This window comes from Sarcophilus harrisii, chromosome 1 (genome assembly GCF_902635505.1).
Source record: "Sarcophilus harrisii chromosome 1, mSarHar1.11, whole genome shotgun sequence".
In the NCBI taxonomy this organism is placed as follows: domain Eukaryota; kingdom Metazoa; phylum Chordata; class Mammalia; order Dasyuromorphia; family Dasyuridae; genus Sarcophilus; species Sarcophilus harrisii.
This window is the reverse complement of record NC_045426.1, coordinates 669910242-669933338: the sequence shown is the minus strand read 5'-3', so window position 1 is coordinate 669933338 and position 23097 is coordinate 669910242. Positions and strand designations below refer to the sequence as shown.

The 23097-nt window shown below is 37.0% G+C and overlaps 1 protein-coding gene across 4 annotated transcripts in view; it reads left to right on the top strand.

The window, feature by feature from the left end:
• MIER2 (MIER family member 2) overlaps nucleotides 1–23097 on the top strand; it is a 48192-nt gene that overhangs the window by 4426 nt on the left and 20669 nt on the right. For 3 of the 4 annotated variants that reach the window (XM_031948251.1, XM_031948250.1, XM_031948253.1), the window contains exons 2-7: nucleotides 2668–2755; nucleotides 3931–4076; nucleotides 5633–5758; nucleotides 6294–6417; nucleotides 7045–7136; nucleotides 7599–7668. In XM_031948251.1, the coding sequence (XP_031804111.1) occupies nucleotides 2668–2755; nucleotides 3931–4076; nucleotides 5633–5758; nucleotides 6294–6417; nucleotides 7045–7136; nucleotides 7599–7668 (646 nt within the window). The remainder of the gene's footprint in view (nucleotides 1–2667; nucleotides 2756–3930; nucleotides 4077–5632; nucleotides 5759–6293; nucleotides 6418–7044; nucleotides 7137–7598; nucleotides 7669–23097) is intronic. The other variant, XM_031948252.1, reaches the window with a different exon arrangement.

The window sequence follows — 23097 nt, the reverse complement described above, 5'->3', positions numbered from 1 at the left end:
GTCCAAGTGGTAACTTTTGGAGGCTACATGTGGTCCCCTGGTGTTCCTGAAATGCAAGTTAGTTATAGAGGAATTTATCATTACTATGAGCTCTACTTTCATAAGGTTTGCTACTATATGGATATCCCAGACAGCCTGACTCTTTTACTATTGAGTCACACTAGGTGTTAACATAATATTCATAACAGTGGCTTGTTTAAAAAGCCTGAGTTTACAAAGAGAACAACTTGACTCCAGCCACTGAAAAGAGAAACAGAGGCATTAAAGGGATAGGCCTGCCCTTGGAAAATGAACTGTGGCAGCTACTGCAGAAAGCACAGGATTGCTTAGTAACCCTGTAAGGAAAATCTTGATAAGGTGAGATGGCTCAGAGAAAGAAGGTGCATCCTGAAAGCAGGCTTTGGTTAAACTCTACCAGTATTTAGTGTTTGCTGGGCACATTGAAAAGCTAAATAAATGCCTGTAGAAGGCATTTTATTTTAAGTTGGATTTTTTTTCTTCATTATTTTCATAAAGTCAACCTCCAGGCTGTGGGGACCCTTGGGTTCACAAAGGCAGTTTGTTGTTTCCCAAAGTATGTAGAGATTTCCCATAGATTCAGAATCAAGTAAGAATATTGTTCCCCAGAGATGAGTTGGGCTTTTAGGATCACTGGTACCTTCACATAAGTTATCTTCCGTTACTTAAATCATATCTGGAACAGTTTTCACAGCTAGACTAGAAGCTCCAGGACAATCAGTCTTATGACTCTTATCTAAGATATCAGTTCATCAGCAAGCATTTATTAGGCCCCTTCAGTTTGCTAGGTATTAGCATGCAGAGACAAAAATGAATTCATTCTCAAAGGGCTTGTATATTATAGATAAAAAGAAACATGTGAAGAATAAATTAAATATAAAATTAATGGAGGGGGGGGGGTGTATGTAGAGGAGAACTATTGAGGGCTTTGGGAAAACTTCAAGTAGGAGAAAGCATTGAGCTGAGCTTTTATGAAAATTAGAGATTCTAAGATTATTATAAAGGATCCTGAAATTATTCCTCAAATATTTTATTTTAATGAGGAATGGGAAGGACATGAGGTCTTTATTAATTCCCAGAAACCTAAATGCTTTCATTCTCCTTTTAAATTTTTACAATATTCACCTACTATTTATATTTTACTTTATACAGATAGGTTAAATGATGTGGCCTATAGGTTAAATGATGTGGCCTATAGAGCAAGTCAGTGGTGAAGCTGAGAAGGTCATCTGACTTGTACTTGTCTCTTTTATGGCTTGCCTCCAAGAGAAATATTTTAGAGTAATAATACGGTTCTGGAGTCTGGAAGACCCCATTCATATCTTACTAGTACTGTGAACATGGACAAGCCACTTAACTTTTAAGAACCTTCCAGCTCTTAAATCTATAGCCTTATTTATTTTTATATAATACACATATATTCTTAGCTCTTTCCACTTGTTGTCTAGATTTAGTTCCAAGTGATATTTTTCTAACATTCCTGTCTGGTTACAAAACAAATATTTGCTAGCATTGAAGATGTTCAGAAAACAAAATAGTAGTCCTTGAAAATAGCTCCCAAAGGCAAGTTTTGAGCAATAGCAACATTATGGGAATTAGTTACAAGGTTTTAAAAGATTCTAATTGGGGGCCACTCAGGGAAAGAGTTGGCATGTGTGGAGCCAGGACCACTGCTTTTAAAGCAGAGATTATATAGAAAAAGTTAAGAAGATTAAGTTATCTGATGTTTTGAGATGGGGAGAAAGAAGAGACACCCATGTTCTCTGTGGATAGTGGATGTGACTAATGTTATTTTTCATGCTAGGAGATCAGGTCCTATAGAGGCAGCTAGATGGTACAGTAGATAGGGCACTGAACCTGGAGTTAGGAAAGCCTGAATTAAAATCCATTCTTCAAGGCTTAGTTATGTAATCTATAGCAACTTACTTTTTATTCCATGTGTCTCAGTTTCCTCATCTGTAAAATGGGATAATAATATCTACATCTCAAGTATGTCTGAAAATCAAATGTAGATGATAATTATAAAGTGCTTAGCACTGTTTAGCTCAGTATCTGGTACATAGTAGGTGCTTAATAAATCTTTTCTTCTTTCCTTCTTCCCTTCTTCCCTGTTGGAAGTTGGCTATATAGAAGGGAGTTAAGGCCCAAAAAGTCTTTCCTTTGTTTTACATAGTTTAGCATCTCTTGCCCTTTCTATAGTATGACTTTGGGATAAAAGACAGATTCCATCCTAGGTCCAGTTAGGATAATTTAGTTTCTGATAAACCAAAAAATCTGCATACTAAGGATTAATAGGAGTCATCTCTCCAGTATGATCCCATGGCTAGGGGGAGGTCTTTGTGTTGTAGCTGGGCTGCTAATACATTTGTGGAAATGCATTTTCTTACTTTTGTCCCTTCAATAGCAGAATGACCATTGCAGTTATGTTCCTAAACTTTCACTGACCAAGTCACTGAAGCTGTTAGTTCATTTAGACGTCACAATCCTGCAACAATTTTCCCATAATCCAAAGTAAATGGTGAAAGGGGAAACGAGGGAGGTGGAGTATGACTATCAAGAAGTCTCTGGGCAGGAATGGGACTTGAAGAAATAGGGAACAATTTCTGGCAGACCATCATGTGATCCATTGGTGTCTGTTTCCTTCCATAGGCCTCGGCGGGGAGGCAGAGCCCGCGGGTGGTCTCCTACCCAGCTCACAGCCTATGCCCCGAGGAGCCCGGCCTGCAGACAGCAGCAGGTATTTGCCCTCAAGTTTTCATGGCTTCTCTCTCTGCTTCCAGCCACGGGCTTGGGCACCGGGCACTTGACTGCCAAGGCTGAGGCCAGTCCCTTCCTCCATCTGGCGGCTAGGTTTCTAAGTTCAGTGTTATTTGTTTGATTTGGGACAAGCTGGTGAGTGGAGACTGCCCAGGGCTTAGGCAGGACCCACCCATTCCTTGCTTCTCCCTGCTAGGCCATTGGGAACCCAGGACAGAGAAGAATACTGGGTTCTGTTCCAGATTCTCTGCTCCTTCCTAGCAAACAGCTGTCTTTGGCCTCATGGTTTGCTTGAACAAACAAGGGGATTAAGGGGGGGAGCCTGGTAATGAGGTGTTTTCAACTCGTTAGGAAACATGACGGCAAAAGCAATTGTAGCGCAGTTGACAGCCCTTTATAAGAGTGGTGTCAAGGGAGAAGACTCAAACCTCTTTTATGGGTTAGATCCAGCCCTTAAATGATTGATTTGATTTGTGGTTTATACAAATCTGTGCAGTAGCAAGTGGTATTATAGAGCTTGACTTCAAGATTTCTCCAGCTAAAGTAAGACATTGTGGGCAGGACTGGGGCCTAGATTGGACTTTCTGGAGAGTGCTGTCAGTCAAGGAAGAGGCTGGTGGACAGTCTATCCAAAATGAAATTATTTATAAAAAGTAACTTTTGTGTTATTTTAACAGATTTCTAAGACTCTTTCCCAATTGCCTTAATGGTTTCAATTTTCATCTTTCTCAGTACCTAAACTAGAAAAGCTAGGTATATTTTCTTGGAGTCATTCATATTGTTGATATACTACAGTTGAACACAACAGATATAAATATATATTAAGGACCTCTTATGTGGCTCTAGGAGAACATACCAAAATGAGTAAGACATAGTCCCTTGCTTTAGGGAACTTCATTTTAATAGGACAGATACTAGACATTATTCAGATTAGAACAAGTACATGAGGAGAGTATAAATCACTGTGAAATCGAGTGAAGAAAGAATCACTTCCAACTGAGGGAACAGGGTCTGCTTTATGAAGGGAGTTTGGCCTTTTAAAGATAGGTAGGATGGTAAAAGGCAATGTTGGGGTCAGGGGGAGCAGGAACTTTATTCCATTGAACAGCTGTCCTACAAAGCAGGAGAACTTACTCAGATTGGTGTCCCCCACAGTTGTGTCCATGGGCTCTGATGACCACCGTTTCAACCTATCAGAGATCTTGTCCCAAAACTACGGTATCCGAGAAGAACAGGAAGGTGAAACTCAGGACAAAGAAAAATCATTAGAAGAACTGGAGAAAAGCTTCAACACATCTCAGGTACAGTGAGATCAATCAGACCAGGCAAGGAAAAACTTTTTGGGCACCTTTTTAATACATCCCAAGAACTTCACCACCTCACTGGTGGGGTTGAAAACAGCAAAATCTGATGTGGAATTCCTAGGCTTGTTTTTAGCACCCGGAAATAAGAGTGGAAACTTTCAATAATTGAAATCCTCTATTGGTTCTTGGGGAGACCGGGGGGGGGGGGGGGGGGGGAAGAGGACAACAATGGTTAAGATGTTCTCCTGTGAAAAGAGTTCTGGGGGAGTGAACAGATTTCTAGTATTCTGTCCTAAAGATAAAAGGTTCCTTTCACCCTACCAAAATGTCTTGCTGCAAATAGGCCAATTGATTAGAATCTTAAATCTCTCCAGAGCTGCTTTCTTTTTATGTCTTAATGGACCTTTCTGGAAAGATAGCCTTCTGAGTTGTTGTGGGTGGGGTAGGGGATTGCTCAGGAAGCTGACCCCCTATCCCCTTTCCACAAAGGATGCTAGAATCCATCCCTTGCAGAGATCATGGAACCCAGTTCTGAAATCTTGGAAGTTGACATTATGGGCAATAATCTATGCCTTTCTCCAAACCAACACTTACTGTTATTTTTAAGATCAGCTGCTGGGCTAATAGAGCAATGGAAATGAGCCAAGAGGTTGTATATCCTTTCTCTCCACACCCCAAGGTTTCTTTAAGTTGAGTTCAACAAAACCTTTTTCATTCAGCCTTTCATAACCATTTTGACTTTTTATTCCCCATCCCTCTTATTTTTCTAATCATTTCCAAGGAGGAAACAAGGCCCATGGAAATGTATAAAAAACTGAAGAACTCCATCCCATCATCTCCTGTCACAATGAGCAGTAAAAACACTAGTTTATGTAATATATGTTACAGCTTGTATTTGTGCTCCATTTTACTGTTTTGAAGTGCTCCATTATTTTTCTGCATTTCTGGAGTAAGTAGGATGGAGATTGTTATTCCTATCTGATATATGAGGAAATTAAGCACAGAGCAGTTAAATACTTTGCCCAAATTCATACTATTCATAAGTGACAGAGCAGGATAGAAGCCTAAAGTGGAGGACTTCTGGTCTATTATATCCCTTAACTCAGCCTTATCAAGATGTGGCACTTCCAAGATAGGAAGTACTCGGGAGTGAGAGGGAAAGAAAAATTCAAAAGGTGTTTCTTGAAGGCACAGGAGGTGTCCACTATAGTTTATTGCAGGTTCACTTTCTTAAGGATTTTGGTCTATTTTAAGAGAGAAAGAATATGCTGTAAAACAGCATAACAAAGAACTGAATTATGTGTTATACATAGTACCAATCATTGAGGTTTGCTGTTTTAAGGAATGTTCCCAAAGGAGATGTCCCCTGAAGAATAGGGAAGGTTGAGACAAATATGCTTGATTGTCTGCATGTGTGCAGCTCACCCTAGTAGATTTCTTAATCCTGAGTTTTTCTCTTAATCCCGACTAATGAGTAAGGGTTAAAGTATTCTAAAGGGGTTGCTCTTGAGTCCATGAGTCTTTTGGTGATGTTTTCTCTTCTTCTTTCTTAGAGCAGCGACATGCCGTTTGAAGAGCTGCTTGCACTCTATGGCTATGAAGCGTCAGATCCAATTTCAGAGCAGGAGAGTGAGGGAAATGACATTGCCCCCAACCTCCCAGATATGACCCTGGATAAGGTAAAAGAGAACTGCACAACAGAGGCAGATCATATGAAAAAATTGCAAACTGGTGTGGAAACTAGGTTGACCTTATCCTTCATATCATGGCAGTTTTATGTTTGACTTGACCTTGTAAATCCTGTTCAAAATGTAACAACTTTGTAAAATTAACAAAGTCTGTCTCTTGCCAATATTCTCATCATTGGTTTAGACTGATTAATTGATAAAAAAAAATTTTTCCCTGGTCCTGAGGATGTTAGCTTATTCTAGATAAGAAGTGAGGACAGAAAGAAGATTGGTTAAGGAAGAGGAACACAGAGATTTCTGTAGAACATCATGACCTGTGGATTTCAGGCATTTGGATCTGCCTAGGAATTCAGAGGAAATTTGCTAGGAGGCTCTTTTGTAGGACTGTCTTGAAGGGAATTCCTTGGGGGAGTTAATGAGGTTGGGGGTGGGGTTCTAAGCCTTCTAGTACCTGGGGAAAATTTGCTTCATTCTGAACCTCAAGTTTTAAAACAAAAAAAAATGTTTTTCACTTTCTTGTTAAAAGGAACAAATAGCGAAGGATTTGCTTTCAGGGGAAGAAGAGGAGGAGACACAGTCATCAGCTGATGACCTAACCCCATCTGTCACTTCCCATGATGCATCGGACCTGTTCCCCAACCAGGCCAGCTGTAGGTTTTACTACTAATGTTTGAGAGTTTTGATAGTTGAACTTAAATTTAGTCCCTCTGCCCACTAGATTGAGGCTCTCTTTGTGTAGGGGGCAGTTGGAGAGGACCTCCCTACCCCCCAGAAGAGTCTCTCTGGTCCTCTCTAAGGGATGTTGCTTACATCTCCTGGTTTCCTTTTTCCCCAGGTCCAAATCACATATTTAGAATACGATACAGCCCTTTGTGTAGTGTCTCTATATCTTTTTTTCTCTTCTTTTCCTCTTCCCCTCCTCCCCTTTCCCTTTCTCTACTCCTCTTTCTCCTGCTCTCTCCCTTTGATATAGAGGTTTAGGGTAGAATGGAAAGAGTCTTAGCCACAGAGATTCAGGTCTTCTGAGTCTCCCATTTAGCTTTGTGGTCTTAGGCAAATAATTTGCCATTTCTAAACCTTAGTTCTTGTGAACAACATAAAGAAAAGAATCCTTGTACTTTAAAATTCATAGTGTAGAAAAATATGAATAGTTATTTGTCTCCAGAGGTGTGAGCTGTCATTTTTATTATTCATGGCCCCATCCATAGCATAAAATAAAGCAGTTCTACAAGCCAAGTTTTAACTGCCCCTGTGTTACTGTTTTGCTTTTCCCAAAGCACATTTCCTTGCTGATGAAGACAAAGAGCCTTGTTTTTCTTCCTCATCTGACTCAGAAGAAGACTCTCTGCCCTCCAACGAGTGTAAGAAAGTGAGTGATCTATGGAGGCGCTTTGAGAATAGACACTGAGGTGGGATGGGAACCTAAGAGAACCCCAGGCCTCAACATTTCTGAGAATCACTTTATAGGAGAACATGGGGCTCAGCATAAGGAAAAAAGGATTCTTTCACCTCAGGAAGTCATTTCATTCAACTTCTTTAAAGTCTGTTTTTTCCTCTGTGAAATGGTACAGTGATAGTTGATAGAACATCAAATGTTCTGTTTCCTCTTCCCAAGCTATTTGGGTAGGGTTGGGTGGTAACTAGGGCAGGAACCAATAAAAGTTCCCACCTGGGAGGACACACCAAGGGAACTGACCAGCATGTACTTGTAGAAACAGCAAGCAGGATGCTTGGAAAATAGCTACCCAAACCATCTGCATTCTGGGAGCCCTATGAAGTCCTCATGTGCCTTATTATTGTGAGTAATTCTTCTGGCACATTGGCTTTTCAGGAGATCATGATTGGACCTCAGTACCAGGCTGTGATTCCCACCCTTCACTTAAACAGACACAGTGAAAAAGGTAAGTAGTGAGTGTTTGAGACCTTGGAGCCAGAGCATGTGGGGAGATGGGAAGGGTGGGGCAGAAAGAAGAAATGGTCCCTTGTCTGCTCCATCTGAGGGTGACAGATGTCTCCTAAGTCAGCAAATCCTTCTATTCAACAAATATTTCTAAAGCATGTGTGCTGGCAGTCCCATGATCCTGTCTTTGGGGCTTCCCCAATGTTTAGGGTGCACTCTGAACCCTATCAATGCCTAATGTTTGAAGGAATGCCTTCGGATGCAGACAATCAGATCTTAAAGTGACCCTGAGCAGGTTACTTTCTCTCTGTGAGTGAGCAAGCAGGAAAGTAAGAGGAACAGAACTATGGGTCCCCCCAGGCCAATCTTAGCACAAATATTGGCCAGATTTTTAAGAGTTCCATTTTGTTTTATTGCTCTGTACAGACTCAAGGTAAAATGGGTCATAAAAATGCTGCACAATCTCTCAGACCTTAAAATTTCCCTTACTATTTGTTGTAGGTAATGGGTAACTGTCACTACTAGTAGAAAGAGATACCTTATCCAGTGTAAATTCTTTAAAACACTTCATAATAGCTTCAAGGAAAAGATTCCATTCACAAACTAGCAAACAATTACAAATACTTAATTCAGTGAGCAACCAAGTATCATTAGAAAAACCAGTCTGTAAATTTACATTTCAAATTTGGCCTCAAATACTTACTGGCTGGACAACTTACCTAGCCCTGTTTGCCTTAGTTTTCTCATTGATAAAGTGATGCGTACCAGAAAAGGAAAGGGCAAACCCTTCTACCAAGTAAACCCAATTAAGGTCTAACAAATTTAGACACAACTGAACAAAAAATATGTGCAAGTTTTATGTTTTAGAAGACTTAGGTTTTTTAATTTACTTCACAAGGTAACCTGAATAGCAATACTATTGGGCTTAGAAATTAATGTCCTGAGTGACACAATAGAGAAAGCAGCTGCTCTTGAAGTCAGAAAGATCTGGATTCAAATATGGCCTCAGGACTTAATTAGCAGTTTTACCTTGGACATTTAACACTGCCTCAATTTCCTCACTTGTAAAATGGGGATAATAATAATACCCACCTTTTAAATATGTAATGAGGATGCAGTAAGGTAATATTTGAAAGTGCTTAGTACAGTGACATATAGTAGGTATTATATAAATGCTGGTTTTCATTCTGATTGTACCCTTCTTCCTAGTGCCCTTCCCCCTTTCTACCCTAAAGTATGATGTGTGTCCTTTTTTTTTTTTATGAAAGTTTTTGTTATTTTTATTTTATAGAAGAAATACCTTCAAAGAATACAAGTGACAAAACAGAGGACCTTTAAAATACAGTTTTAAAGTTCAAAGTATAGTTTTGAGGGAAGCATTGGGTAAAGGTACCCTTAAATTGAGACAATTTCTTGGACTGAATCACACTAGTTGATGATCTCTGGTTCACCAGCTATTTTATTTTACTAGCCTTCGTACTCCATCACTTGAATGCTTAAGGAGATCACTTCAGCTCTGGTATGGGCATCATCTGGGAACTGGCTGAAAGCTACTCAGTATGGACTTAGGGAGGCAGTGACCTTGAGACATCTATGCTGAAAGATGGGGATAGTGGTATGTTATAGCATTAGACTTGTACAATTAGAGTCCAAATTGAGGTGTGATGTATAATCTATAGGGTAGGACTCCCTTACCTGTTTTACCCAAGGATTATAATCTGGGAATAATTTTGAACAATCAGTTCATAACTTGATATTGTTAGCAAATAATAGCCAAGGTTATAGTCAAACAGGCAGGAGATTTTATCATTTGAAATGGATGGACAGAAGTGGGAAGATGAGTCAGGGTGTTCTTGGAGCTTGAAAGCTCCTTTGCTATATACTGTTTATTCAAACGTCCCAGCAGCATATATCCATAAGTATTGTTTTAACATAAAATTGTGAAGGTCTAAGTGACAGCTGGCATTTTTCCAAAACTTTACTGATATATGCTGATGTGTCAGCATAAACATTTTAACCTGGATCAACTTGAGATCATAATAAATAAGTCAAATCTGTAGTCCCCAGAGATTCTACCTAACACAATAAGTTCTTCTGCTGATGATTTAGAGCAGGATTTAGTTGGCATTAATAATACAAGACATTTGGATCTATCTCGTCGTCTTGCCTGACTCTCCTTCCCTTCGATTGAGAACTAAAGAAAAACAAAACCTTTTAAAAACATCTATAGACAATCAAAGTAAATCTCTACATTGGCCACATTACACCTCAGTTTGGGGCTTATAAGTTTTTGGTGTTTCCAGAGGGCTGTGATCTGAGGAGAGGTCTGTTCACTGTCCTTGTCAAAGCTCTGTAAGAAAATCTGCTTTATTTTGTGTGTTCTGGGGTTCAGTATATTGCTACTGGACCCAGTCACTATTAGTCTATTGGGAAGGTCTGCAGATTCAGGCACCTGAATTAAACTTGCTCTACTTGGGTCTTCATTTCCTGCTCTGGTTATTCTGTTGTGGGTTTGTATTAAAACTGAGTCTTCACTTTGCTTTAGGGTTTTGAGCTGCACACCCACGTTTTTAGAACTTGTTCCTTGCTATTACACAGATAGAGTCCCTGTAACCTCAACTGTTCCTTTAGTCCCAGAAAACTGTGACCCAGACCTGTGTAGTAGGCAACAGGTTTGCTAGATGGCAGCCATATCTGTTCTCTGTGCAAGAACATAAATTCTCTGGGTCCTTTTTTGACCAGATGTTGATCCCAGACTGTTCATGAGCACTGAGCTGCTCCATGCCACTTCTTCTGCCTTGCTGCTGTACTGCTAAGCCAGCCTCCATCAGTGTTCATAGATCCCTTTGTATCTTCCTAAACTGCCCTGCACTGGAAGAACAACTCCCTCTGACTTGTTTTGGCTTTCCTAATGAGGTTTTGATCTAATCTGCTTTCTAGTTCATTGTGGACTAATTAAAAATGTTACATCCCCCTTGACTATATTACCCCACCTGCCTAAATGTCTCTTATTCTACATTTTGTGTTCTTTATCTCTTCATCAACAGATGGATAGTATGTTTCATCATTAGTCCTCCTGGAATTATGGCTGGTCATTACCCAAATCAGAATTCCCAATTCTATTGAAGTTGTTGTTTGTATTAACTTAATATTAATGTCAGTATAAAAATTATACCTATTTCTGCTCACTTCACTCTGCATCATACAAGTCTTCCCAGGTTTCTCTAGTTTCATTCTCTACCTCATTTCTGACAATATCGTAAATATCATTATTAATATCATAACCTTTCTATACAAGTTGCTTAGCCATTCTACAATTGATGGACACCCTCTAAATTCCTGTTCTTTGCTACTTCAAAAAGGTATATTTTTGTGCATCCTCAGTTTGTTTTGCTTAGGACTAATTCCTCCCTTAATCTATTATCCCTCTAATTACCCTTTCCTTCCTATTTTCCCATTAAGTGAAATGTATTTCTGTACCCAAATATTATATGCATGTGTGTATATTAATATGCATGTGTGTATATTGTTCTTTCTTTTCTTTTTAAACTTGGAGTGTCAGTTACTCCCCTTAGCCCTTTCTCCTGGTTTCTCTAGATGTCTACTTGAACATCATGATTATGTGAGATAACTTTTCTCTATAACCTTCTTTTCCCTTCCTTCCTCCCTCTCCCCAATTATTTTTGTTCATTTGTATCTTTGTTTTCATTCTTAAGATTATCCAGAATATAATAGAACTTGTCTAATAGGATTCCTTTTATAATTCTTGATGAACAATTTATCTTTCTTGAGTTCCTTATCATTGTTCATTCCTATTTACCTTAACTACCTCCTGTATTTGAATTTGAAATTTCCTACCAGCTCTGGTCTCTTCATCAGGAATTCTTAGAAGTCCTTTATCTTATAGAAAGTCAGTCCTTTTCTCTCCTCCCTTCCCCTCCTTAAGACACTTGAGTTTCTTAGGTTTGTTCAGTTTTGCTGAGCAAATTAGTATTTTTAAATAATATTTAATTTAATTTTCCCAAGTACATGTAAAGATAGTTTTCTTATTTTTTTAAATTTATTTTCAAAATATAGGCATAGATAATTTTTAACATTCACTCTTGCAAAACCTTGTGTTCCAAATTTTTTCCCACCCCTTTCCTTAGATGGCAAATAATCGAATATAGGTTAAACATTTGCATTTCTTTTATATATATTTACACAATTATCATGCACAAGAAAAAGGGAAAAAATGAGAAAAAAACAAAATGCAAGCAAACAACAAAAAGAGTGACCGTACTGTGTTGTGATCCACACTCAGTTCCTACAGTCCTCTCTGGATGCAGATTGTTGTTTTTATCACATTGGACCATTGGAACAGGCCTGAATATATCTCATTCTTAAAAAGAGCTACATCCATCAGAATTGATCATCATATAATATTGCTGCTGTGTACAGTGTTCTGGGTCTACTTACTTCACTTAGCATCAGTTCCTATAAGTCTCTCCAGGCCTCTCTGAAATCATCCTGCTGATCATTTCTTTTAGAACAATAATATACCATAACATTCATATACCATAACTTATTCAGCCATTTTCCAGCTGATGGACATCCACTCAGTTTCTAGTTTCTTGCCATTACAAAAAGGGCTGCCACAAACATTCTTGCACATGTGGGTCCTTTTACTTTTTTTTTATGATCTCTTTGGGATACAGACCCAGTAGAGGCATTGCTGGGTCAAAGGGTATGTACAGTTTTATACCCTTTGGGCATAGCTTCATATTGCTTTCCAGAATGGTTGAATTAGTTCACCAACAATGTATTAGTCTCTCAGTTTTCCTACTTTTCCTCCAGCATTCATCATTATTTGTTCTTGTCATCTTAGCCAATCTGAGAGGTATGTGGTGTAGTACTTTTTCATATGACTAGAAATGGTTTCAATTTCTTCATGTGAAAATTGTCTTCATATCCTTTGACCATTTATCAATTGGAGAATGGCTTGAATTCTTATGAATCTGAATCAATTTCTCTATATATTTTAGAAATTAGGTCTTTTTCAAAACGCTTAAATGTAAAAAATTTTTCCCAGTTTGTTGCTTCCCTTCTAATCTTGTCTGCATTGATTTTGTTTATACAAAAGCTTCCTAACTTAATATAACCAAATTCTCCATTTTGCATAAAATAATGTACTCTAGTTCTTTTTTGGCTACAAATTCCTTCCTTCTCCACAGATCTGAGAGCTAAACTATCCTTTGTTCTTCTAATTTGCTTATAATATCACTCTTTATATCTAAATCATGAACCCATTTTGACTTTATCTTAGTATAGGGTGTTAGGTAAGGGTCAATGCCTAGTTTCTGCCATACTAATTTCCAATTTTTCCAGCAATTTTTGTCATATAGTGAGTTCTTATCCCAGAAGCTGGGGTCTTTGGGTTTACACTAGATTACTATAGTCATTGACTATTGTGTCTTATAAACCTAACCTATTCCACTGATCGACTATTCTGTTTCTTAGCCAATATCAAATGGTTTTGAAGACTGCTGCTTTTAATATAGTTTTATATTGGTATAGGCTAGGCCACCTTCAGCATAAATAGTTTTCAACATTCACCTGTGCAAAACCTTGTGTTCCAAATTTTTCTTCCTCCATAAGACAGCAAACATTTCAGTAGAGGTTAAGTTGTAAACATGACCAATTCTTTTAAACATATTTCCATATTTATCATGCTGCGCAACAAAAACAAAAATCAGAACAAAAGGAGAAAATACTATTTTTGATCCACATTTATTCTCCATAGTTCTCTCTCTGGATGCTCTTTCCATCACAAGTCTATTAGAATTGCTTTGAATCACCTCATTGTTGAAAATAGCTGAGTCCATTACTGTTGATCATCACACAATCCTGTTACATGAACTGTCAGTTCATGTAAGTCTTTCCAGGCTTTTTTGAAATCAGTCAGCTCATCATTTCTTGTAGAACAATAATATATTCATATATCATAACTTACTCAGCCATTCCCCAACTGATGAACATCCATCCAATTTTTAGTTCTTTGCCATCACAAAAATTTTTGCATATATGGGTCCTTTTCCTTCTTTTATGACTTCTTTGGGATACAGACCCTATAGAGACATTGTTGGGTAAAAAGGTATGCATGGTTTGATGGCCCTTTGGGCATAGTTCCAAATTGTTCTCCAGAATGGTTGGTTCATTTCACAATTCCACCAGCAATGCATTAGTGTCTCAGTTTCCCGACATTCCCTTCCTACATTTATCATTCTCTTTTCCTGTCATTTTAGTCAATCAAAGAGGTGAGAAGTGATACCTCAGAGTTGTCTTAATTTTCATTTCTCTAAGAGTGATTTAGAACATTTTTTCATATGTTTAGAAATGGCTTTAATTTCTTGATCTGAGAATTATCTGTTCATATCCTTTGACCATTTCTTGAATAGAGAATGGCTTGTATTCTTATAAATTTGAGTTCTCTATATATTTTAGAAATGAACCTTGATCAGAAATCCTGGATGTAAAAATTTTTCCCCAACTTTCTGCTTCCCTTTTAGGCTGCATTTGTTTTGTTTGTGCAAAAACATGATTTTATGTAATGAGAAATATCCATTTTGCATTTCATAATGTTCTCTAGTTCTGATCCCTCCCTTTTCCACAGATCTGAGAGCTAGACTACCCTTTGTATCCTTTGCTTAGTGTCACCATTTATATCTAAATCAATGAACCCATTTTGACCTTATTTTGGTATAGGGTGTTAGATGTTAGTCAGTTTCTGCCATTATTTTCTGGTTTTCCCAGCAGTTTTTGTCAGGTATTGAGTACTTATCCCAGAAGCCAGAGTTGGATTTATCAAACATAATTATAATTATTATTATAATTAATAAATTATAATTATTGACTATTGTGTCTTGTGAACCTAATCTGTTGTGTTCCACTATCTACTACTCTATTTCTTAGCTAGTACCAAATAGTTTTGATGATCACAACTTTATAATGTAGTTTTAGGTCTGCTATAGTCAAGCCACTTTCCTTTGCATTTTTTTTCATTAACTCCCTTGAAATTCTTGGATAAATTATTCTTAGTTTATTATAAACCCCTATATTTTACCTTCTGTAATATCTTTTTTTCAAACTCTTATATTGGTGGCTGCTAAATCATGTGTGATTTTGATTAACTCTGTGTGTGCTACTTGATTTCTTTCTTTATGGTTACTTGCAGTATTTTTTTCCTTTGAAGTCTAGATTTTGGTTATGACATTACTGGGAATTTTTGTTTTGGTATTTATTTCAGGAAGTGACCTATGAATTCTTTCTATTCCTGTTTTGTCCTCTGTTTCTAAGAATTTCCCTGTCTCAATTGACCTCTGCTTTCTTGCTGCCCCTATTATTAGACAAAACTAGAAGCCTTTGTCACTGCATTCAAAAGTAAAGATACATTTGTTGAGTCAGACAATTTTAGAATTATAAAAGTCCTTAATGCATTATACTCTCTTCCAATTAGTATTTTACATTTGAGGAAGTTAAAACACAGTAAAGGGGAGGACAATTTTCTAGGTTTATGTCTTGACCACCTACCCTAACACCATAATATCTCTTTATAATGGGATTTATTTTTTTGTTTATTCATACTTTTAATCTTCTCTCAGAGTTTGGACTCAGTATTAGGTCTATAGCACTTCTGGAGGGAAGGTCTAGTCTGGTTCTGTTGTTCTGTTCTTTAGGTGTTGAGTGTTGTGCTATTCCAGAATCTCTGGGATAGAAAGGGGGCCTACAAGCTTTTATTGCTTCCAGAGTGGTGTGATCAAGAATAAAGTCCAATTGCTACCCCCAATCTGCATGTTCCTAACTTGCATTTGAGTCTGAGCAACAGAATATGCTGCTGGCCTCAGCCACTGCCAACCAACTGAAAAATTCTGTTGATTCTGTGATAGAATTGTAGGTTTTCTTTTGGGCTGGAATGCCTTCCCTACTTATTCCTTTGCAGGCGGGGCTAGAGATTCTGCTGTCCTAGCTGTCGAGTTCTCTGCTATAGCTTACTTCTCAACTTTCTCATTTTCAATAGATAGCACAAGGCCGCCTTTCCTGGGTATGCAACTCCTCAGTCCTCCACATTAGATCTGTACCTAGAACAGGAGAGTAAGTGACCTGCCAGTTGCCAGCTGTACCCATTATGATGCCCTGTGTGATTCTGAGACTTAGTCAGCCATTTCCTTGGGTACTTTGTCCCATACTTTGGCTAGATACCATTCCCAGTGTCAGCAGATCTGTGCCTATTGCTGATCTCGGTGGGATTAATGACTTGCTGGCTTTTTTCTGAATTTCTCCACCAAATTTGGTCTGGTGCATTTTTTAATGTCTTTTTATGTCTGGGAGTTTTGCACTGCTTTCTACTCTGCCATCATCTTGACTTCCCCCTTTCCTCTACTTCGTGTTGTTTTCCACATATAGCACAGTATATGAATAATACAATATCCCATTTATAATATGCTTTGAAACAAACATTGATGATAAATCCAAAAATGAAATAACAATGAAATTTTTAAACAGGAATGATATGGCTTGCTTACAACCGAAAGGCACTTGTTAAGATTAGCAAACAGTGATTCTGAAATTGTAGAGGTCTGCATTGTTTTATATCAGGAGGGAAGAGGTTACCAGAATAATCAATGTGTTCCTCTTTTGTTTTAATATCGATCTTTAGAGAAACAAGGGTGCTTTAAAGTGGGAATCTTATCAAACTGAGGTTGAAGACCTAGATGAACAACAGTGTTGGTAGATGGTTTGCCCAATGAGGTCTTTTTTTCCCAAGTGATCTCTTGCTTCTTAAGAGGCATGGAATAGAGATTCTAAGCCCTGTGGGTGAAAGTCTTTAACACATATTGTTAGGATGTCATAGTAAGTTGAAAACATAGCAGTCATAAAGGTAAGCTGCTGTTTTGTTCTTTTGATCTATTATATGATGAATGGATCAGTCCAGGATTGATAGTGTTGTTGAATTAATTAGTGGAATTGTCTCAGTTCAGTTAAAATGATACCTATTTTCCTGTATATTATGCATAGCATTATAGCAGTGCTATTCATAATACAGAAAAAAACAGCATTTTTAATTTTGCAAAATGCTTTACAATCCCTTGAGGTAAACATTATTGTTATCAATCCCATTTTACAGATGAAGAAACTGATCCTCTTGCTAAATGACTTGCCTAGAATCACACAGCTACAGAGGGGCTGAGGCAAATTTAAATCCAATTGTTTCTAATTCCAAGACCAGTGCTATATTACATCACACTGGCAGTAGGATGAAAAAGGAAGTTGGTAAGAAAATAATTTGAGAGTTTAGTAAGGAAAGGGAAAGAAAGTTAAATATGGCTGGGTAGATTCTTAGTAAGAGATTGATGGATCAGGAGATAAAGCCTTCTACAAACAATTTACCACAGCTTTTTGCCAGGACAATTTCCTTCAAGAATTTTTCAGTGACCAGAGTATTTGTCTTTCTTCCATGACCAGGTAATTGTTAACTACTCAAAGTTAACTGGTCTCCCTCATGGAAGATAAAAGAGAAGGTAAAGAAATTTACTAGGTACTTTAAAACAGAGAAGATTATCAGTGTGGAAATAAAGAACAAAAAAGATATAAGGTGTTGGGGGGAAAATCCCTACCTGTGTTGAGCAGAAGGACCATTAGACACTTTGAGCTAAGGAATGGATTTAATCCTTCAGTCTCAAGGGGAAAGAACTGGAACCTCTTATGAGGAAGTATATGAAATCTGTCCTCCAATGAAGGCATTCTTGTCCATCTAGAGGCACCATGTAGTAAAAGATATAAGTTCTGGGGCAAGTTGGGAGTCTGTGCTGAAAAATAAAAGCAGATCTTTGGTGACCAGATAATGATAGAGAGGTCTGTCTTGTGTCTTTCTAGAGCATGTAACCAGGATGTGATTAAAAACCATACAAGAATGCCAGAGTGATTACCACCATTTTATGGTGATGACCTGGACTTGATTCTCACCAAAAAAGAACTGAGATAGAGATGATGGGAACCTTGCAGTGTACTGACCACTCCAGTCTTAGAATGTGTAGTGGGCAAGACAAAAGTTGGGCACAATCTGATAAGTACTTTAGAGTTTGAAAGAGGATTCAGAGAAGGAATTAAATTTAATTTTGAGAATTTCACCCAGGAGGGAAGAATTATGGAAGAATGAAATTCCAAACAGGCAAAGAGAAACAGTTCTAAGTGAGGGAGAAAGGAAGCTCTAAAGAGAAGCTAGTGAGTGCCCAAGAAATTCTACCAACTTGGAATTTTTTTGTTTGTTTGTTTTTTAATTGTTTTTTTTTTCAGTTCCAAATTATTTCTCCTTTCACTTTCTCTCCAACCATGGAGAAGGCAAGAAATCTAATATCCATTATACATACGAAGTCATGCAAAATATATTTCCACATTAGTGGTGTGGGGAAAAAAAGGTAAGAAAAATAAAGATAGGAGAAAAAAATAGGCTTCTCTATCCAGAGGTACATAGCATAAGTTGTGGTGAATCACCTTATTGGTCAAAGTTACTAAAGTCTTTCACAGTTGCTTATCTTTATAATGTTGTTACTGTATTGATTGTTCTTCTGGCTCTGCTTTCTTCACTTTATGTCAACTCATATAGGGCTAACCAGGGTTTTTCTGAAACCTTTCCATCAGTCATTTACCACTTTGTTCAGCTATTCCCTATTTGATGGACATCCTCTTCAGTTTCCAAATCTTTGCCATCACAAAAAGAATTACTATAATTATTTTTATACATACAAGTGCCCTTCCTTTTTCTTTGGTCTCCTTGGAGTATACATCTTCTATTGGTATTGCTAGACCAAAGGGTATGTGCATAGTTTTCTAACTTTTGGGGGCATACAATGCATTAATATACCTATTTTCTCACATCTCCATCAATATTTATTTTCTTTTTCTGTTATATAATAACTGATGAATATGAGGTGATGCCCCAAAATTGTTTTAATTTGCATTTCTCTAATTAATGGTGATTTTGAACATTTTTTTAATATGATGATAGTTTTGATTTCTTCCTCTGAAAACTGCATGTTTATATCCTTTGACCATTTGTCCATTTGGTGCATAGCTCCTATTTTTATAAATTTGGACTAATTCTCTATATATTTGAAAGTGCTTCTAATTTTGGCTGTGTGCGGTTTTGTTTGTATAAAACCTTTGTAACTTGTAATCAGAATTAGCCATTCTACTTCCCATTAACCTCTCTATTTCTTCTTTGATTATGAACTCTTCCCTTATCCATAGATCTGATAGATAATTTTTTCCATGATTCCCTAATTTACTCATGAAAATCACTCTTTATGTTTAAATTGTGTGGTCATTTTGAGCTTATGTTAGTATGTACAGTGAGATGTTGGTCTGTGCCTGATCCTCCCCCCTGCCCCAGGCAATTGGGGTTAAGTGACTTGCCCAGGATCATAAAGCTAGTCTGTGGTCAGATTTGAACTCAGGTCCTCTGGACTTCAGGGTTGGTGCTCTATCCACTGCACCACCTAGCTCCCCAATGCCTAGGGGAGTTTTTTTTAGCAATTTTTGCCAGATAGTGAGTTTTTGCCCCAATATTTGGGTAGGTTTATTAAATTTGCCTCTGTATTTCATTTACACTATTGATCAACTTCTCTCTTTCCTATATAGCATCAGATGCCTTCCTAATTATTGCTTCAAAATATATTTTGAGATTTAGTACTGTTTTGCAACCTCCTTTCACAGTTTTTTTCACTGATTTCCTTGATTGTCTTGTTCTTGTAGATAAATATTGTTGGAATATTTTTCTAGTTCTATAAACTGAATGAGTAAATTCAAGCAATATTGCCATTTTTATCTTTTTCTTGGGTTTTGTTGATAATGTATAGAGCTACTGATGATTTATGCGGGTTTATATCCTATAACTTTGCTAAAATTGTTCATTTGTTTCAACAAGTTTTTTTAGTTGATTTTGTAGGTTCTAAGTGTATCATGTTATTTGTAAAGAATGATAGTTTTGTTCTTTATTAAACTTATGCTTATTCCTTCAGTTTCTTTTTCTTGTATTTTTGTTATAGCTAGCATTTCTAGTACAGTATTAAGTAATAATGGTAGTAACAGACATCCTTTACCTCTCTTTTTATTGGAAAGATTTTTAGTTTGTCTTCATTACAGATAATATTGCTCTTGGTTTTAAATAGGTGATACTTATTTTAAGAAAAGCTTCATTTATTCCTCTATTGTTTTTAATGGAAATGTGTATTGTATTTTCTTAAGAGCCTTTTCTGCTTCTATTTATATAATTATATGACTGTTATTTTTGTTACTGATATGATTAATTATTCTTATTTTTGTTACTGATATGATTAATTATTCTTATAGTTTTTCTAATAATGAACCATTCCCACATTTCTGGTATAAATACAGTCTATCATAGTGTATAATCTTTGATATCTTCCTATAATCTTGTTAACATTTTATTTAAAATTTTTACATCAGACTCGTTAGGAAAATTAAGCTATAATTTTCTTTCTCTGTCTCTCCTTGTTAGAGGTATCAAAACTATTTTTATGTCATAGAAGGAATTTGGTGTAGGACGCCTTTTAATCTGTTTTTTCAAACTGTTTATACAATAGTAGAATTGATCTTTACATGTTTGATAGAATTCACTTGGAAATCCATGTAATTCTTGGGTTTATGTTTTTTTTGGTTTTTTTTTTTGGGAGGAGGAGCTCATTTGTGACTTTCAATTTTTCTAAAATACGGTTAAGTTTTCTATTTGTTATTTTGTAAATCTGGACAATTGATATTTTTGTAAACTTTCATCCATTTCATTAGGATTGCCTGTTCTGTGTACATATAGTTAAACAAAATAACTCCCAGTAATTGTTTTAATTTCATCTTCATTTTCATTTTTTGATACTGGTGATTTTTTTAAAAAATCAAATTAGCCAATTATTTATTTGTTTGGTTTTGGGTTTGTTTTGTTTTTTTTTTAAGCTCAATTCAGGGAAGATGGCAGAGTAGGTTGGTAAATTTCAAGCTCTTCCAATTTCCCCACAAATAGAACAGATTTGCACTTCAGGGCCAACATAGACTGATGAAAAACCAAGAAGAACTGGGGCAGAACTGGGGGTCTCTGCATAATATTTGACAAGATCTGAAGACTGACTCCAGGCCAGAATTAGCCTGCCTGAAGTACAAACACCTCCAGGCAAGCTCCACAGAAACATCGTGTGGAGATCCCTTGGGCTAGCTGGGTGTGGCTGGAGCCTCAGCAGGAACCATGGACAATTTCACCTCCCAGATTGTTGATCGAATGGGGTTTGAGTACTGGAAGACAGAGTGAGCCTCACCTGATTGGAAAGCCAGGCCCAGCTGTACTGCTGAGATGCAGCCCTGGGCCAGAAGGAATCAGCGCCTGGTGAGTGCAGAAGCAGTGGGACAGGGGCACTTGCAGAAGGGGGGAGCTCTTGGTTTGGGATTCCTGGTAAAAGGGGAGAGCTGAAGGGAAGCTTGAGGCATCATTCTGCCTCATACCCCACAATTAGAGGTACATATACTAACACCTCTTATTTAAAAAAAAAAAAATTAACTGGTAAAGAAGAAAGAACCATTGAAATATATTATGGGAACCAAGAAGACCAGGATTCATCTTCAGAGGAGAACACTTTAGTTTAAAAAAAAAAAAAAGCTTCTGCCCCAAAGAGTAACATAAAATGGCTCCCTGCCCAGAGAGAATTTATAAAAGAATTCAAAAATCAAATAAGAGACATTGAGGAAAAACTAAAGAAAAAATTAAAACCATCTAAGAAAAACAAGAAGATTATGAAAAAAAAGTTAACCAATTAGAAAAGGAGGTGCAATCTCAAAAATGAAAATAGCTTTGAAATTAGAATCAGGCAAGGGGAAGCCAATGACACAATGAGAAACCAAGAAATAACAAAACAGGTTATAAAGAATGAAAAAAAAGAATGTGGAACAACACATCTGAAAAACAGATCAAGAAGAGAAAATATAAGAATAATTGTACTGCCAAAAATTTGTGAGCAAAAAGAGAACTTGGACACAATCATATAGGAAATAATCCTAGAAAATTGTCCTGGAGTGATGGAACATGAGGGGAAAGTAGGAATAGGGGAAGAAAAATTCCCACCAATCACTACCTCAAAGAGATCCTTTGTGTGGAAAACACATAGAAACATTATTACCAATTTTCCAGACCCCCAGATTAAAGTGAAAATTTTGCAAAAAAACAATTCAGATACACTGGAACTACAATTAGAATTGTACAAGACTTATCAGCAACTATAAGATCTCAGGTCTTGGAATCATATCTACAGACAAGCAAAAGAACGTAGGCCTGTGGCCAAAAATATCATAGCCAGCAAAATTATCCATAATTTTCAATGAGAATAAAACAGACGTTCAACAAATTTGCAGATTTTTAGCTATCAACCAAACCCGAACTTAACAGAAAATTTAACAAATAAGACCCAATATCAAAGAGCAGTAAGGAACTTAACATGTTCAGACTGTTGAAACATGGACAGATTGGTTTTTTTAACATGGGAAATGTATACTTTATGTTTAAAATTTACATCAACATTAGGGTAAGCTCAAAAGAAATATTGGCAGGCATGGTGGATAGAGCAATGGCCCTGAAGTCAGGAGGACCTGAGTTCAAATCTTGTCACAGACGTAACACTTACTAGCTGTGTGACCCTGGGCAAGTCACTTAACCACAATTGCCTCATCAAAAAACAGAAATACTGGCAGAGTAAAAGTAAAAATAGTAATTATGTTATACAAATGACATACAAAGGAAGAGTAAACAGAAGGCATTAGATGAGGAGGAGGGCTCCTACTTCTGAAAACCTACTCACATTGGGAATAGGTTCTAGGTTCAATAGGTAACATGATAATATATACCATGAAGGATATAGCACCCTCCACAATTTATAAAGGAATAAGAGTGAATGGGGAAGCAAAAGGTGTGAGGGAAGGAAGGTTGAGTAATAGTAAGACAAGTTATGGAGCAGAATTTAATGAAAGAGTCAGCAGGGATAGGAAAGACATATGTAAGTGTGTGTATGTATATATCCACATATGTATACATAAATATATCTTAACTATAGCTTACTTAGGGTTAGGAGGGATGAAAGGGAAATGTGTGTGTGTGTGTGTGTGTATGTATTTACATAAGTATATGTAAATATATGCTTTCTTTACTATAACCTGCTTGGGGGTAGTGGGAGTAATGAAAGGGGGAAAAGAGAATAAAATAAATAAGGTGCACAGCAGAGAACAAATTTACAAGGAAGTAAAGAAAAGATGGATAATATTCATGAATGTAATTTCTTCTGCTAATATATAAACTTTTGCTATTTGTTGTCAGATAATTTGAATCCTCCCTGATGTTCTG